Raw genomic sequence first — 15111 nt, 5'->3', positions numbered from 1 at the left:
CCACTTCTGTTACGTACACTTTGCTATGCAGATCCAGTTCACAAACACCTCCTTCACTCAGCTTTCCCCTTCCCAGCCCTCCTGAGCTCACACTCAGTCACACTTTCTTGCCAAAATACAGGTTCACTTAACAAAAAGCTCCCTTCATTCTCCCTTGTAATGAATTCCAGCTAAACCAATGTCCTAAAGTCAGACATGGGCCAGGATTGCCAGCAGTGCAGCGAGCTCAGCCGGGGTTTGTACAACCATTGTGCTCCCCCTTAGGCTGCCCTGGGAGATCCCAGCCACATCATAATAAAATATTCCACATGTTCCTCAGCCACCTTCCGGAGGGAGAAGTTTGTATCTCCTGTAATTTAATGCTCTGCCTCTCAGCAGTGAGAGCTGCAGCTTAATGACAACAGACAGCACATCCTGAGATGAAAACCCTGTTCTTAAAATATTGACAAGGTTCACGTACATCTAAAATAATTGTTTTTATTTTAATGCAGATTTTCAGATATGTGATTTTGGAAAACATTCTCAGAAGTGATTTCAGTTCCTTGCCGACCATGTCTACAAATTATGGAGACTAGTACAAATAATTTAGAAATAACTTTTGCCTCATGTTTAAACTCACAGAAGCACAGCATTGGAATGTGTCACTCCAGAAGCCTTGACCTCAGTCTTCCAGAATGAAAAAAATTGGTGAACTGAAAGAAACAATTGGTGATTTGCTTTTCAGACAGTAATTAAGATGGAGAAAAGGCACCTAGCAACAGCCTTGTCACCCTCTCTAGCACCCAGGGGAGCAGAACTCAGTGTGAGCTGTGAAGATTTTCCCTGTGCTTAGGGCAGCACCTAAAAATGCCCCTCAGGATTTAGTGCAGGGCTCAGCTGAGGCGTTGTCCTTTTTTCTGAGACCCCAGGTGCCAGTCACACGAGAGGGTCGGTGTTTTTGGCCCCAGCTCCCGTGCTGAATCAAGGTGAGACCATCCCTGTTCCACTGAGGCAACCCTGAGATGACAAACACCGCCAGCAAACCCCACCAGCAAAGTTCTAACTGCCTTGCACAGAACACCCCATCCCTGCCAACCCTCCTGGACTCCCACAGCTCACGTTTGATTTTGAACTCGCCTGAACAACTTTAGGACTTTAAAGAATATATTTGAGGCTTTATCTTAACTTTAGAGCTTTGTACTGCCTTTCCCTCTCCAGTCGAACTCCTCCTAGAAGGAGGCTTGCCCTAGAACGAGACGCTCTCAGCAGAAGGATGCTGTCAGTGAGTCTGAGGCTCTGACAGACCCCTCACAGCCGCTCGGGCTGCGGGGAGCCCGGGGGTCCCCCGGGAGGAGGAGGCTGTGCCGGTTTGTCCCTTTGTCCCTGCCCGGCCCGGGGACGCGCCGCTGGGGACGCGCGGCCGGTCCCGGTCCCGGGGAGGCTTTGTGCGAGGGATGCGAAACGAGTTCATTTGGCTTGGAATAGTTGCTGGCGGGGAAGGAGCTGACGTGTGGAGCCGCCTCCGGGGGATGAGCCGCCGGCGGGCCGGGAGCGCTGCGCGGAGCCGGGCCGGGAGCGCACCGGGACAGCGGCGGCGCCGCTCCCCGCGGAATTCCTGCTTTTCCTGAGAGCACCCCGCGCCGGGCACGGCGCGCTGGGGCAGCTGTCAAATGACAACGCTTTAGGTCATGACACAGACCCGTCGCTGAGGGGAAACCCGAGAGTTTGGGGGCTGGCTCGTGGGCGGGTTTTTCTTTGAAGTTAAGAATTCTTTTTTTGCTGATGGCTTAAACCCGAGCGGCTCGGCTCGGCTCGGCTCGGCTCGGCTCGGCTGGAGCTGTAAGCGTGTTCTGCTTCCCCTGCAGGAGCCCGCCCGCCGCCGCCGGGGATGGCAGCGTAGGATCCCGCAGGATGGGGGCCCCGCGCAGGGAACGGCCCCGCTGGCTGGGGACCCTCCTGGCCGCCTGCCTGGCCACCCTGCCGGGCATCAGCGCCTGTCCCCGGCCCTGCGCCTGCCACGGCTCCGCCGAGCTCCACTGCACCTTCCGCTACTTCACCGCCGTCCCGCCGCGCATCCCGCCGGGCGCGCAGCGCATCAACCTGGGGTACGTGCAGCTGCGGCATCGGAGCGCTCAGCTTGCCTTCCAGCACTGTGCACAGCACTAACTGACCGCCCAGACCTAGGGCTAAAACTTAACCACAGCGATAGGTAAGTCTATCATGTTCTGCAGTGCTCAGCAGCGGCTGCAGCCACAGCCAGCAGAGCCCGAGACCACCCACAGTAAGGAGACATTTTGGGGATCTAGCACAGGACACGTGAGAACTTTAGGAAGTTTTGAACTTTCCTTTATATTACCTGAATGTGTTGTGTCTGTAGCATGGAACCTGGAAGAAGGCTGAAATAGATTTCTCCCTGGGGAAGGATAGTGCAGAAAGTGGTCTGCAAAAGGAGCACGAGTGTTAAAATCTGCAGAGACTTTGCAGTGATGTAACACCAAGGTTGGGGGTTAGATCCCCCTGTGAGCCATTCACCGAAGGGCTGGACTCAATGGTCCTTCTGGATCCCTTCTGATTCAGCCTGGTCTGTGATTCTGTCCCTTAGAATGTCCCACAGCATTAGGGTCTATGCTTTCATCTGCTGAGTTCAAGGGAAATTCCACTTGTCTGGCCCTGTCAGCCTCCATGGTGGCTCCATTCTCTGTGGTTAAAGGAGCAGGGAATTCTGTGTGGTTAAAGGAGCAGGGAATAGATCATATCCAGGCTTGTCTGGCCCCTTTATGCAGTTTCCAGCAAGTGTCCTCTCTCTTAAATCAAATTGTGAGACCCATCGGCAGTATTTGTCTGATCTGTGTATCCCTTTTGATACACATAACCTTTGAACCACCCAGATGTGTCTGCAGAAAACATAGAAGGAGCTTTTAACTGAATTGGTAGTGAAGTGAGCACAGACAGATGTGTTTTGTGTTTCATGCTTGCTGTCACTCGCCCCATCCACCGGGAATTCACCGTCAGAACCCTGTCCTGGGAAAGTGACCACCTTTTGTGCCAACGTGAAGGAATGACTTCCTTTCCTCTTGGCAAGGGAAGCGCTGCTTACCTTTAGCCATTCCCAAAGAGTGGGGTTTTGGTTTTGTGTTGGTTGGATTTAAAAGCTGTGAGTTTGGGCTGACTGAACCCATCCCGTGCAGCTACAACAGCCTGCGAAAGCTCAGCCCCACGGACTTTGCTGGCCTGGAGAAACTGGAGCTGCTGATGCTGCACAGCAACGAGATCAGCACGATCCCTGAGAAGGTGTTCAGTGATTTACGTTCACTGCAGGTAAGAACTAAATGAGCCACTGTTAATTTTGTTATGATTTAACTCAGTGATCCTGAGCAGCCGCGGAGCAGCCTTCTGCAGCATTTCAGTTTCCTGTTTCTTACCTTATTCACATGAAAGTCAACAGCCTTCAACATCCAGTATCCTAGTGGGAAATGTCTTTGCTTCCCAGGCAGGCACTCAGGCACAGGGTATAGAGCATGCCAAACCATTGGTAGGTATCTCTCAGCTGTACCTTAGCAGGCAGCTGCAGTCAAAACTCTCTTTCCACAGAGCAAAAAGATTGCAAAGCTCCAACTACCGTGTCTGAAAAAGGAACGTGTCATTGTTAATTTGTTAGTCAGTTTGGGGCTTTTTGAGGATTTTTTTTTCCACTGTGATTTCCCTTTCCCTTCAGTACAGTCCTGTCCCTTTCTAGCCTTCATGAACAAATTCAAACTGTGCAGAAGCTTAACACACTGCATATAAACACTTCAGTTCTTTACAGAAACTCCAGTTACCTGGCATTCCTGGTCTGGTGAAGAGCTTTCACTGCGCAGAGCAACCTTCAGCAGCATTTATTAGGGGTCCTATAACTTTAACTTGGCTTAACACTATGCATTTGTCACTTTTTCATGAACAGGTCTTAAAAATGAGTTACAACAAGGTCAGAGTGCTTCAGCAGGATGTATTTTATGGCCTGAACAGCTTGGTACGGCTGCATATGGACCACAATCAAATTGAATTTGTGAATCCCAATGTTTTTTACGGACTCACTTCCTTGAGGTTGGTCCACCTGGATGGAAATTTACTGCAGCAGCTGCATCCAGACACTTTTGTCACCTTGCGCTATAGTGAAATATTCAGAATATCCTTCCTGAAGCACATCTCTCTGTCTGACAACGCGCTGACTTCCCTTCCACAAGAGATGTTTTCCTACATGTCAGAGCTCGAGAGCATTTACCTCCATGGAAACCCCTGGTCCTGCGACTGCAGCCTGCAGGGGTTTGCAGGGTGGGCACGGGAGAGACCAGGTGAGCTGAAGGCTTTGTTTTTGCTCTTTAATCCTGTCATAGCATCTTACTCTTCCTGATACAGGTAATTGTCCTTTATTCATCTATTTATTCTTCCAGAAAAGACTGGAAGAATGATTTGTGTAGGTGTGTGCAATCAGGATAAAGAGATTAATACTACTGTGTTTCCCAGATTAAATTAATCTAGTGGCCATTCCCAAGTGCAGCTTTCCTTAATGGAGAATTTTCCTTGGCCAGTCCAAAGCTTCTGTGCACTGGGAGAATCCACAGGGAACAAGCTTACTGTTGCAGAATTGGCAAGAGCAAGAGCCACATTGCACTTGGTTCTTTAAAAAGAAATTCAGGAATTCAAGGGACTCTAGGACTTTCTCTGCTGCTGCCATTCACATGTCACTTCAAACTTTGGTTTTATTTTATTCAAAAGAACCACTTGTTAGTAGCTATATGTCATTGTTAATACTAAATCTTGGAGCACAGAAACTTACTGAAGTTTCCTTCTCTTCAGATGTTATAAAGTGTAGAAAAGAGAGAAGTTCTGGCGTCCAGCAATGCCCAATCTGTGCTAGTCCCAAAAGTCATAATGGGAAAAGTTTAGTGGATATTCCTTCAGCATCTTTCACCTGCACTAAGCCAGTCATCCATGACTCCCTGAAATCCAGAAACCTCACGGTGCCCGACGATGGGGATTTCAGTTTCGTGTCTCCCGAGGACTTGATAGCTCCAATAGGATCTGTGGTTTTGAATATGACTGACCAAGCAGGAAATCGAGGCAACTTGGTTTGCAGTGTCCAGAGACCTAAAGAAACGTCTCCCATCTCACTTGACAAAAATGGCCCCAGCAGAGTGCTCCAAGCCTCCTTCTCAGCGTTGCTGGTGTGTGGCATCGATCATGGGCACATCCAGCAGCTGTGGGGCATCCTGGCGCTGTACAGCAGCTCTCCTTTGAAACTGCAGCAAACCGTGCAGACAGCTGAGGAGCCTTTCGTTGGCTACAAATACAAGCAGATCTACAGTGAGCAAGACGAGCTCTTCACCAGCATCGAGGCTGAGCTGCGAGCTGAGCCAGCCTGGCTGATGCAGAGCGCGGTGGCCCTGCAGCTGGACAGGACAGCCACCACGCTCAGCGCGCTGCACGTGCGCTACGCCACCGAGGCACGCCTCGCTTTGCCCAGCGAGGACCAAGACCAGGGGAGACACGAGTGGGCCATCGTTTCCAGGGACAACGGCACCCAAACGGAGCACACCGTGCTGGTCGGGGGCAGCGTGGAGCTGGGGTGCCGGGCAGCTGGGCAGCCAGCTCCTGCCGTGGAGTGGCTGTTGGCCGACGGCAGCAAAGTGCGAGCTCCTCACGTCAGCGAGGACGGGAGGATCATAGTCCTGGAAAGCGGGGTGCTGACGCTGCGGACAGCTGACGTGTTTGACTCGGGGCTCTATCACTGCATCAGCACCAACCGCAAGGACGCCGGGGCGCTGACGTTCCGCATCACGGTGCTGGATGCTCAGGTGGAGCACGGCGGTGTCAACGGAGCGCGGCTGTCGGCCGCCCTCGGCAGCACGCTCCACCTCCCCTGCACATCCGAGGCTGCCCCGGACGCTGCCGTCACCTGGGTGCTGCCCGAGCACACAATTCTCCGTCAGTCTGCTGGAAACAAACATATTTTTGCCAATGGCACCTTGAGGGTACAAGGGGTGACGCAGCGAGACGTGGGCTACTTCCGATGCGTGGCAGCCAACCGGTACGGCGCTGATCTTTTGGTTTTCCAAGTGCTGCTGAGACAGGATGAAGCTGCTCTGAAGAAAAAGCACGGAGCTCTGGGAGAGTGGGAAGAAGGCTCTGGCAACGAGCTGCTGCGCTCTGCTGCAGCACAGAGCCATCCCTCAGGCACTGCAGCCACCCTGAGAGCTGGCGGGGAATCTGCTGCGCCAGGCAGCGCGCGGCGGAGGAACAGCCACGGGAAAACGCCTCACCACGCAGACAGAACAGGCAGGCGCTTCAGGGGACACAGGAGACAGTTTGTTTCCTCAGGAAGGAGAGCTGATCCACAGCGCTGGGCGGCCTTGCTGGAGAAAACAAAGAGGAACTCGACAGTGACAGGCAAACGAGGAGAAGATGCAACAGAGCCACCCATTCAAGTCCATAAGCTCTCAGAGGTACCTGAGGATGAGGAGGAGACATCTGGTGATCTCGTGTCTCCAGAAGAAGAATTCATGATACCGGCAGCAGAGAGATCTCCAGTGTCTGCTCTGGGAAGAGCAACAGAACTCACAATCACTGCAGGGCCCCAGGAGACAGCAAATCCCCCTCCTGCCTGCAGCACCTCCCTCCTGCTCCCAGAGCCATCAACTCCCCTACCCTCACCTCTTCCACACTCCGTGGCACCTGCCAGCAACAGGCCACAAACACTTCCAAAACCTACAGACTCATGGGAAAGATCTGATTTGAGTCAAATATCAGCAAATGGTGTAAAACAGCCAACTGTACCAAGTGGAACAGCCACGCTCTTCCCTGCTGGGCAAAAGTCAATATATTCTGGGAAAAGCTATAACCAGCATCTAAAGTCTGCATCCACGACACCCACGACAGAAACTACAGGCACCAGCAAGGCTGTAACTCCCCAAAACACAGCAGACAAGTTACATATTTTCACTGAGTCTATTGATAATGTCTCCACTGAAACAGATCACCAGGCAACAGTGGATGCACCAAGCTCTGAATTTGGCCCCATTTATTTTCATAGTACTCAGAAAGGAGGAACCCCTAATCCACCACTGGCCTCAACTTTCGCTACTCGTCAGCAAATTCAGGTGATCCAAGACATTCCAACCCATCCACCCCAGCTCCAGCAGCACTATGGGAGACGAAGGAAAATTTCTGGTTGGAGACGAATTGTTAGACCAGGATACATCCCAGGTGTGAAAGAGCACCGATACAACTTTGGGAGGCCAGGGTCTGCCAGAGGAAGTACAGCTGTGGCTACAGATGTTCACCTGAATATGAACTATGTACCAAATGTACCAACCTTAAATAACTTGAGCAGTTCCATCAATCCATTAAGTCCAGAAACACCCCAGTCTTCCCGCTCCACCATGGAAATGCCATTGGAGCACCCCGTGGGTACCTATCAAAACACAGCGTTCCTCAGGGAAGAGGAAAAGAAACACAGGGCAAGGCAAAAAGCTGCTACCACAGTCATGTCTGTCACTGCAGAGGACACTGCCACTACTGCAACCGGGGCGTTGGGTGTGATGGGTTTGAAGCCCACACTTGTTACTACCCCTCAAACCAACACCAGAGTCACCAAAAGTAAAATACTCAGGGTGGGAGGAAGGAGAGGTCAGAGGAGGAAGAGGCCTCCTAAAACACCTGCCCCACAGCATGTGGCTGCAGCCCAGAGCACTGCAGCCACCCCTGCAGCCCAGAGCACTGCAGCCACCCCTGCAGCCCAGAGCACTGCAGCCACCCCTGCAGTGAGCACAGCCACCCCCACAGTGACAGCTCCTACATCACCAGCTGTGCCCCTAAGCCTTGCACCTGCAAAACCTCTCCCTGGGAGCATCAGTGAAGCCTCCAGGACAAAACCACCTGCACTGGGGGTCCCTGAGAGCCCTGAGGCCCCCCAGCACAGGCCCACAGCAGCCACACAGACAGCAGCAAGCCCGGGCACCTGGAGGAGCACCCCGTCAGCAGCACCCCTGCCTGGCAGTGCGACTGCTCAGAGCCCCCCCGTGGCACTCCAAACCACACCAGGCTGGCAGAGGAGCACCCAGCTGGCCGCGTCACCAGCTGCCAGTCCTGCCCAGAGCCCCACCACGGGTCTCCAAACCTCAGCGTGGCTGGACGAGCCCCCTGGTGCCACGAGTGCCCGACCTGCTGCAGTCGGAGCCACGCCGGGGCCAGCTCCTGCCCAGCACAGCAGAGCCACGGCCGGGGCAGGAGAAAAGCCCTGCCCGGGGCTGGGGGAGGCGGCTGCCCAGGAGCAGCAGGCAGCAGAGCCCAGACCCCCAGCGGGAGCCGTGCCCAGCGCTGTCCCTGCTGCCGGCACACAGCAGCCCTGCCCTCTGCCAGCCCCGACCGCAGCCCCCCCGAGAGCCCCCTGGCCCCCGCGGGGGCACGGCCAGCCCCAGCCCAGGCAGCCCCCCAGGGGCACGGAGCGGGGGAACGCGCTGCGGGCACCGGGGGTCGCATCTCCGTGGGGAGGGGACAAGGAGAGCCCTGCCACTGCCCGCTCTGAAAGGCGACGAAACCAAGGCACCACGACCCTGCCCAGTCCCAGCACCTTCGGTTCTGCGAGCACAAGCCGTTTCTCAAAGCCCAGGATAGTCGGAGGGAATTTGGCTTCTTTCACTCTGCTGGCGAATTCTGATGCTTTTATTCCTTGTGAAGCTACTGGGAACCCCCCTCCAACAATCCAGTGGACCAAGATATCATCAGGTGAGCTTGGTAAACCTCTCTAGAATTTACCTTCCATTAGTCCTGTAATTTGGCACCTCTTCTGAGTGCCAACTCAAGCATTGCTTCATTTCAGAGTACTGTGAAATATTAGTGAAAGGTAAACTTGGAAACAGTGACAGAGACTCACTGGAGCATCTTAGTGCTGATTCTGGAACAGCTCTTTAGTGAAATGATTTTAAAAATCAAATCTATGTTTAATTATAAGTCATTGCTTTTTGTGGGAAGAATTCAGTATTCATTGTAGATTACCTGCTATTCCAGGTCAGTGAGACAAGTGAAAAAAAAATGTGGTAAAACCACTCAAATTCAGTTACAGCTGTGCCAGCTTTGGATTGCAAAGCCCCACGTGCTTTATTCAAACTCTGTCTCTGCTGGAGATCCAGCTTCATTCTTACTTTAAATTTCTTACTCACTTTGTCATTCTATATGCAGAATTCTCTGATTTCTTTCTGGTTTATCATATTGTCTTGGTTATTTGGGCAGAGCAGAGCAGGCCAGGGTACTCGGGACTGAGGAAAATGCAACAAGAGGCAGGCAGTCCCAGTCAGTCCCAGGCTGTCCAAGGCAGTCCCAGACAGTCCCTGTCTGTCCCAGTCAGTCCCAGTCTCTCCCAGTTGGTCCCAGGCAGTCCTAGGCTATCCCAGGCTGTCCCAGTCTCTCCCAGTTGGTCCCAGGCAGTCCCAGGCTATCTCAGGCTGTCCCACTCTCTCCCAGTCAGTCCCAGGCTGTCCCAGTTAGTCCCAGTCTCTCCCAGTCAGTCCCAGTCAGTCCCAGGGTATCCCAGTCTATCCCAGTCTATCCCAGTCAGTCCCAGGCTGTCCCAGTCTCTCCCAGTCAGTCCCAGGCTGTCCCAGTCTCTCCCAGGCAGTCCCAGGCTGTCCCAGTCAGTCCCAGTTAGTCCCAGTCTCTCCCAGTCAGTCCCAGGCTGTCCCAGTCTCTCCCAGGCAGTCCCAGGCTGTCCCAGTCAGTCCCAGTTAGTCCCAGTCTCTCCCAGTCAGTCCCAGGCTGTCCCAGTCTCTCCCAGGCAGTCCCAGGCTGTCCCAGTCAGTCCCAGTTAGTCCCAGTCTCTCCCAGTCAGTCCCAGGCTGTCCCAGTCTCTCCCAGGCAGTCCCAGGCTGTCCCAGTCAGTCCCAGTTAGTCCCAGTCTCTCCCAGTCAGTCCCAGGCTGTCCCAGTCTCTCCCAGGCAGTCCCAGGCTGTCCCAGTCAGTCCCAGTTAGTCCCAGTCTCTCCCAGTCAGTCCCAGGCTGTCCCAGTCTCTCCCAGGCAGTCCCAGGCTGTCCCAGTCAGTCCCAGTTAGTCCCAGTCTCTCCCAGTCAGTCCCAGGCTGTTCCACTCTCTCCTAGGCAGTCCCAGTCTCTCCCAGTCTCTCCCAGTCAGTCCCAGTCAGTCCCAGTCAGTAGTCTCAGGCTGTCCCAGTCAGTCCCAGTCTCTCCCAGTCAGTCCCGGTCTCTCCCAGTCAGTCCCACTCTCTCCCAGGCAGTCCCAGTCTCTCCCAGTCTCTCCCAGTCGGTCCCAGCCGGTGACAGCTCCGTGCCTCGTTCCGCAGGGCGCGGTGCCGCGGGCCGTGGCCGCTGGTCGGTGCTGCCCAACGGGACGCTGGCCATCGCCCGGGCGGGCCCGCAGGACGGCGGGCGCTACGTGTGCACGGCGGCCAACGCGCACGGCTCGGCTCGGCTGCAGGTGTCGCTGGCCGTGCCGGCGCACCCGCCGCGCATCGCGGGCGGCCGCGGCCGCCTGCTGACCGCGCACTCCGGGGGCTCCGCGGCGCTGCCCTGCCGGGCCCGGGGCAGCCCCCCGCCCCGCATCTCCTGGCTGCTGGCCAACGGCACCGAGCTGCGGCACGGCGAGGCGGGCGGCGGCAGGGCGCGCCTGGAGCCCGACGGCACGCTGCTGCTGCGGGAGCTCACCGTGTACGACCGGGGCCTCTACACCTGCCGGGCCAGCAGCCCCGCGGGCACCGACACGCTGCCGCTCAGGCTGCAGGTGGTCGCGGCCCCTCCCAGCATCCTGGAGGAGAAGAGGCAGAGCGTGGCGGGGGCGGCGGGGCAGAGCCTGAGCCTGCCGTGCACGGCGCGGGGGAAGCCCGAGCCCGCCGTGCGCTGGGTGCTGCCCTCGGGCGCGGCGCTGCGGCCGCTGCAGCTGCTGCACGGCCGGCTGCTGCTGCTGGCCAACGGCACGCTGCTCCTGGGCAGCGCGGCCCCCTCCGACAGCGGCACCTACGAGTGCATCGCCACCAGCTCCACCGGCTCCGACAGGAGGGTGGTCAGCCTCGCGGTGCAGAGCGCGGAGACGCTCCCGAAAATTGCCATGGCCTCTCAGGAGCTGACTCGGCTGAACTTTGGGGAGAGGCTGCTTCTGAACTGTACAGCAAGTGGAGAGCCCAAGCCCAGGATAATCTGGAGGCTGCCCTCCAAGGCTGTTGTGGACCAGTGGCACAGGTATGACCTTTTTTTTCCTCCTCCTCTTTGGAGCTTCAAACGCTATCTGCTCTGGTGCTCACATAAGTGCTATTACAGCACTAAAACAAAGTGAACTAAACCAAATTTTAAGCATTTAACAGTTGTAAAACATCTGTTCTAACAACATCCCTATCTAATAACAGACCTATTAACAGATCACATCAATTGCCACAAGTGGGTGAGGTCTCAAAACAGGTACAGGTCATATTTGAATTAAGGTAATTACTGTCACCACGCACTGGCTGACTGCTGTCAGTTTAGAGGAGGGGAAGGTATTTGTAACAGATTTGTGAAGCAGGGCTCAGGAGGGAGGGGTTTCTTTAATCTCTGCCACATCTACCTTTGGAGGTGTCCCCAGACCCCCTCCCGCAGTAACACTCACCGCCACCTTAGGAGAGACAGCCCCAGCTCAGGGTGTTCCCAGCAGAGCCAGCACCTCTCACATGCACACAACACCAAAAGTGGCAGTGGCATCAGGGTAGGGCACGCTGGGTGGGCAGGAGGCACGGGCACAGTGCCTTTGGAAAGGCCTGCTGTGTTGCACCGTGCTGCTAACATGTTCAGTCCCTTCCAGTGCTCAGTGTTCGCCCCCAGCACTTGTTTCCATAATTCTTTTCCTCTCTCTCTCTCTCCCAACAGAATGGGAAGTCGGATCCATGTCTACCCCAACGGGTCCTTGGCTATTGAGGCAGTTACAGACAAGGATGCAGGTGATTACCTGTGCGTCGCAAGAAACAGAATTGGGGATGATCTGATTCTGATGAAAGTCAGCATCGCAATGAAACCAGCCAAGATTGACCACAAACAGCAGTTCAAGAAACTGGTGCCCTACGGGAAGGATTTCAGAGTGGACTGCAAGGCCTCAGGGTCACCCAGACCAGAAATATCCTGGGGCCTGCCAGACGGGACGGTGGTGAACAACGCGATGCTGGCGGATGACAGCGGGCGCCGGGCTCGCAGGTACGTCCTCTTCGACAACGGCACTCTGCACCTCAACAAAGCTGGGGTGGCAGAAGGGGGAGACTACACGTGCTACGCCCAAAACACTCTGGGGAGGGACGAGATGAAGATCCACGTCACGGTCATCGTGGCAGCCCCTCAAATAAAGCACAATTACAAGACACACGTTAGAGTGACAGCTGGAGACACAGCCCTGCTGGACTGCGAGGCTGCTGGAGAGCCCAGGGCACAGATCTTCTGGTTGCTGCCCTCCAGTGAGATGATCTCCTCGTCCACAGACAGGCACTCCCTGCACGCCAACGGCTCGCTCTCCGTCAGCCAGGCCAGCCTGCTGGATGCTGGGGAGTACCTGTGTGTGGCTCGGAACCCTGGCGGGGACGACAGCAAACTGTACAAGCTGGATGTGGCTGCCAAACCCCCCATCATAAATGGTCTATACAGGAACAAAACGATCATGAAGGTGACAGCAGTGAGGCACTCCAAGAAACACATCGACTGCCGGGCAGAAGGGACACCTCCTCCTCAGATTATGTGGATCATGCCTGATAACATTTTCCTAACAGCCCCATATTACGGGAGCAGGATTGTGGTGCACAAAAACGGGACGCTTGAGATTCGGAACATCAGGCCCTCAGACACGGCGGATTTTATCTGTGTGGCACGTAACGATGGGGGAGAGACCGTGCTGGTGGTGCAGCTGGAAGTCACAGAAATGCTACGGAGACCGATGTTCAAGAACCCTTTCAATGAAAAAATCATAGCAAAACCTGGGAAAACGATCACACTGAACTGTTCTGTGGATGGAAACCCTCCCCCGGCCATAAGCTGGATGCTGCCCAATGGCACGTGGTTTTCCAGCAGCGTCAGGACATCCCATTTTTCCACAGGAAGCAACGGCACCCTGACCATCTACAGTCCCGAGGCACAGCACGCCGGGCGCTACCGCTGTGCTGCCCGCAACCAGGTTGGCTATATCGAAAAGCTGATGCTCCTGGAGGTTGCCCAGAAGCCCAAGATCCTCACCCGGCCTGCAGGGCTGGTGAAGGGGGTCAGCGGGGAGCCTTTGTCTCTTCACTGCCTGGCCGAGGGCAGCCCCAAGCCCAGGCTGGCGTGGACGCTGCCGGGGGGCCGCGTGCTGGAGCGGCCGCAGCTCGCCGGGAGGCACGCGCTGCTGGAGAACGGCACCTTGCTCATCCGGGCGGCCGCGGCCCACGACGCGGGGAACTACCTGTGCAGGGCCCACAACGATGCTGGAGACTCCTCCCTCACCGTTCCTGTCGTGGTCGCAGCCTACGCCCCACGGATCATGGGCAGGCCCCCCGCAGCCGTCCGCGCCCTGCCAGGGGCGGCAGTGCAGCTCCTCTGCGTCGCGCTGGGCGTCCCCAAACCAGAAATTACCTGGGAGTTACCTGACCGCTCCATACTCTCTACAGCTCGCCAGGGCCGGGGCTCTGGGGGAGAGCTGCTGCACCCCACGGGCACTCTGCTCCTGCAGAACCCCCGACCCTCCAGTTCTGGCATGTACAAGTGCACAGCGAGGAACCCCCTTGGCACTGACACCGCAGTCACCTACGTCCACGTCATCTGAGCCAGAAACGCGGCAGGAATGGTGGGGAGCACAGGCTGCAGCCAGGCTGGGCTCACCCTGCAATGGCTTTAATCAAAGGCAGCCACAAGCCCGTGAGTGCCTGGACACATCACAGCGTTCAGTCTGCAGTCACTGGGCAAAAGGAGAGAGGAAAGGGAAAATTAGCTCTAGCGTTATTAGCTAGCATTGGTTCTCTCCATGTTCAGGGGATTTAAAGGAAAGCAAAATTAAGGCATTTAAGTGCCCGAGACACATCAGGAACAAACCCCACAGTGCCCAAGCCATGGCAGGAACAAACCCCACAGTTTGTTACCTGAGCCACTGCAGGAACAAACCCCACAGTGCCCGAGCCACATCACGAACAAACCCCACAGTGCCTGAGACACATCAGGAACAAACCCCACAATTTGTTACCTGAGCCACACCAGGAACAAACCCCACAGTGCCTGAGCCACGGCAGGAACAAACCCCACAGTGCCCGAGCCACATCACGAACAAACCCCACAGTGCCTGAGACACATCAGGAACAAACCCCACAGTTTGTTACCTGAGCCACGGCAGGAACAAACCCCACAGTGCCTGAGCCACGGCAGGAACAAACCCCACAATGCCTGAGACACATCAGGAACAAACCCCACACTTTGTTACCTGAGCCACGGCAGGAACAAACCCCACAGTGCCCAGCTGTACTGCCCTGGCACAGGGCCCAGCAGCTGGGGAGGGCAGCGAGGGCAGGAGGGTGTCCTGCACAGCAAGGACACAGGCAGCACCTGAGAACTCTCAGAACACCTGCTCTCTTCCCACCAGGGGTGTTCAGCCTGCAGAAGAGAAGGCTGCAGGGAGGCCCCACTGCAGCTGTGGCACTGAGCACGGTGGGATTGGCACCCCAAACTCAGCACCCACCATCCATCTCTGCTCGCTCAGCTTTACAGATCTGCCCCCTAAATCCCCAGCTGTTTTTCTCATTTGACCCAGTGAAAATGCTCCTGCTTCCAATGCTTTTAATGAAGTGATTCTTTGGAAATCTGATGTGCTGAATAAAACTGGAGTAATCCTGCACCCTAATAACTCTGTGGGCGCTACAGAAACCGCCCGAGCTTTGCTCAGCAGAACCTGGTGCTTACTGAAGGCAGTTTCAGTGTTTTACAAGACTTCAGCATCTTTTTCTTTTCTGAAACCAAATCCTTCACTTTAAACATGTTGTGTAATCTCCTGGCTACCAGGCTGTAGTAACTGCTGAGGTTAGTCAAAGGCACCAGCCAGCACATGGAGGTTTTTTGGGACATAAACCCAACCCACAGCACCTTTTGCTGTGCAGGGCTGGCAGAAGAGTCTGCACC

General features: G+C 55.5%; 1 protein-coding gene across 1 annotated transcript; it reads left to right on the top strand.

Moving 5' to 3' along the window:
- The first annotated feature begins 1609 nt into the window (after positions 1 to 1609).
- Positions 1610 to 13887, top strand: IGSF10 (immunoglobulin superfamily member 10). Its single transcript, XM_041406066.1, has 10 exons — positions 1610 to 1739; positions 1845 to 2084; positions 3168 to 3297; positions 3920 to 4310; positions 4816 to 6602; positions 7107 to 7688; positions 7937 to 8186; positions 8377 to 8742; positions 10311 to 11202; positions 11863 to 13887. The coding sequence occupies exons 2-10, from the start codon at positions 1891 to 1893 to the stop codon at positions 13769 to 13771; spliced, it is 6501 nt and encodes a 2166-aa protein (XP_041262000.1). The 5' UTR covers positions 1610 to 1739; positions 1845 to 1890; the 3' UTR covers positions 13772 to 13887.
- Positions 13888 to 15111: the final 1224 nt, after the last annotated feature.

Source organism: Onychostruthus taczanowskii, unplaced genomic scaffold (assembly GCF_017590055.1).
Source record: "Onychostruthus taczanowskii isolate IOZ18803 unplaced genomic scaffold, ASM1759005v1 scaffold24, whole genome shotgun sequence".
NCBI lineage: Eukaryota > Metazoa > Chordata > Aves > Passeriformes > Passeridae > Onychostruthus > Onychostruthus taczanowskii.
The sequence above is the reverse complement of the archived record's forward strand: the minus strand, read 5'-3'. Positions and strand labels throughout refer to the sequence as shown.

Coding starts and splice junctions, on each gene's coding strand:
- IGSF10 (XM_041406066.1), top strand. CDS start 1,891: ATGGGGGCCCCGCGCAGGGAACGGCCCCGCTGGCTGGGGACCCTCCTG. Junction 2,085..3,167: donor GCGCAGCGCATCAACCTGGG/GTACGTGCAGCT, acceptor CATCCCGTGCAG/CTACAACAGCCTGCGAAAGC. Junction 3,298..3,919: donor GTGATTTACGTTCACTGCAG/GTAAGAACTAAA, acceptor TTTCATGAACAG/GTCTTAAAAATGAGTTACAA.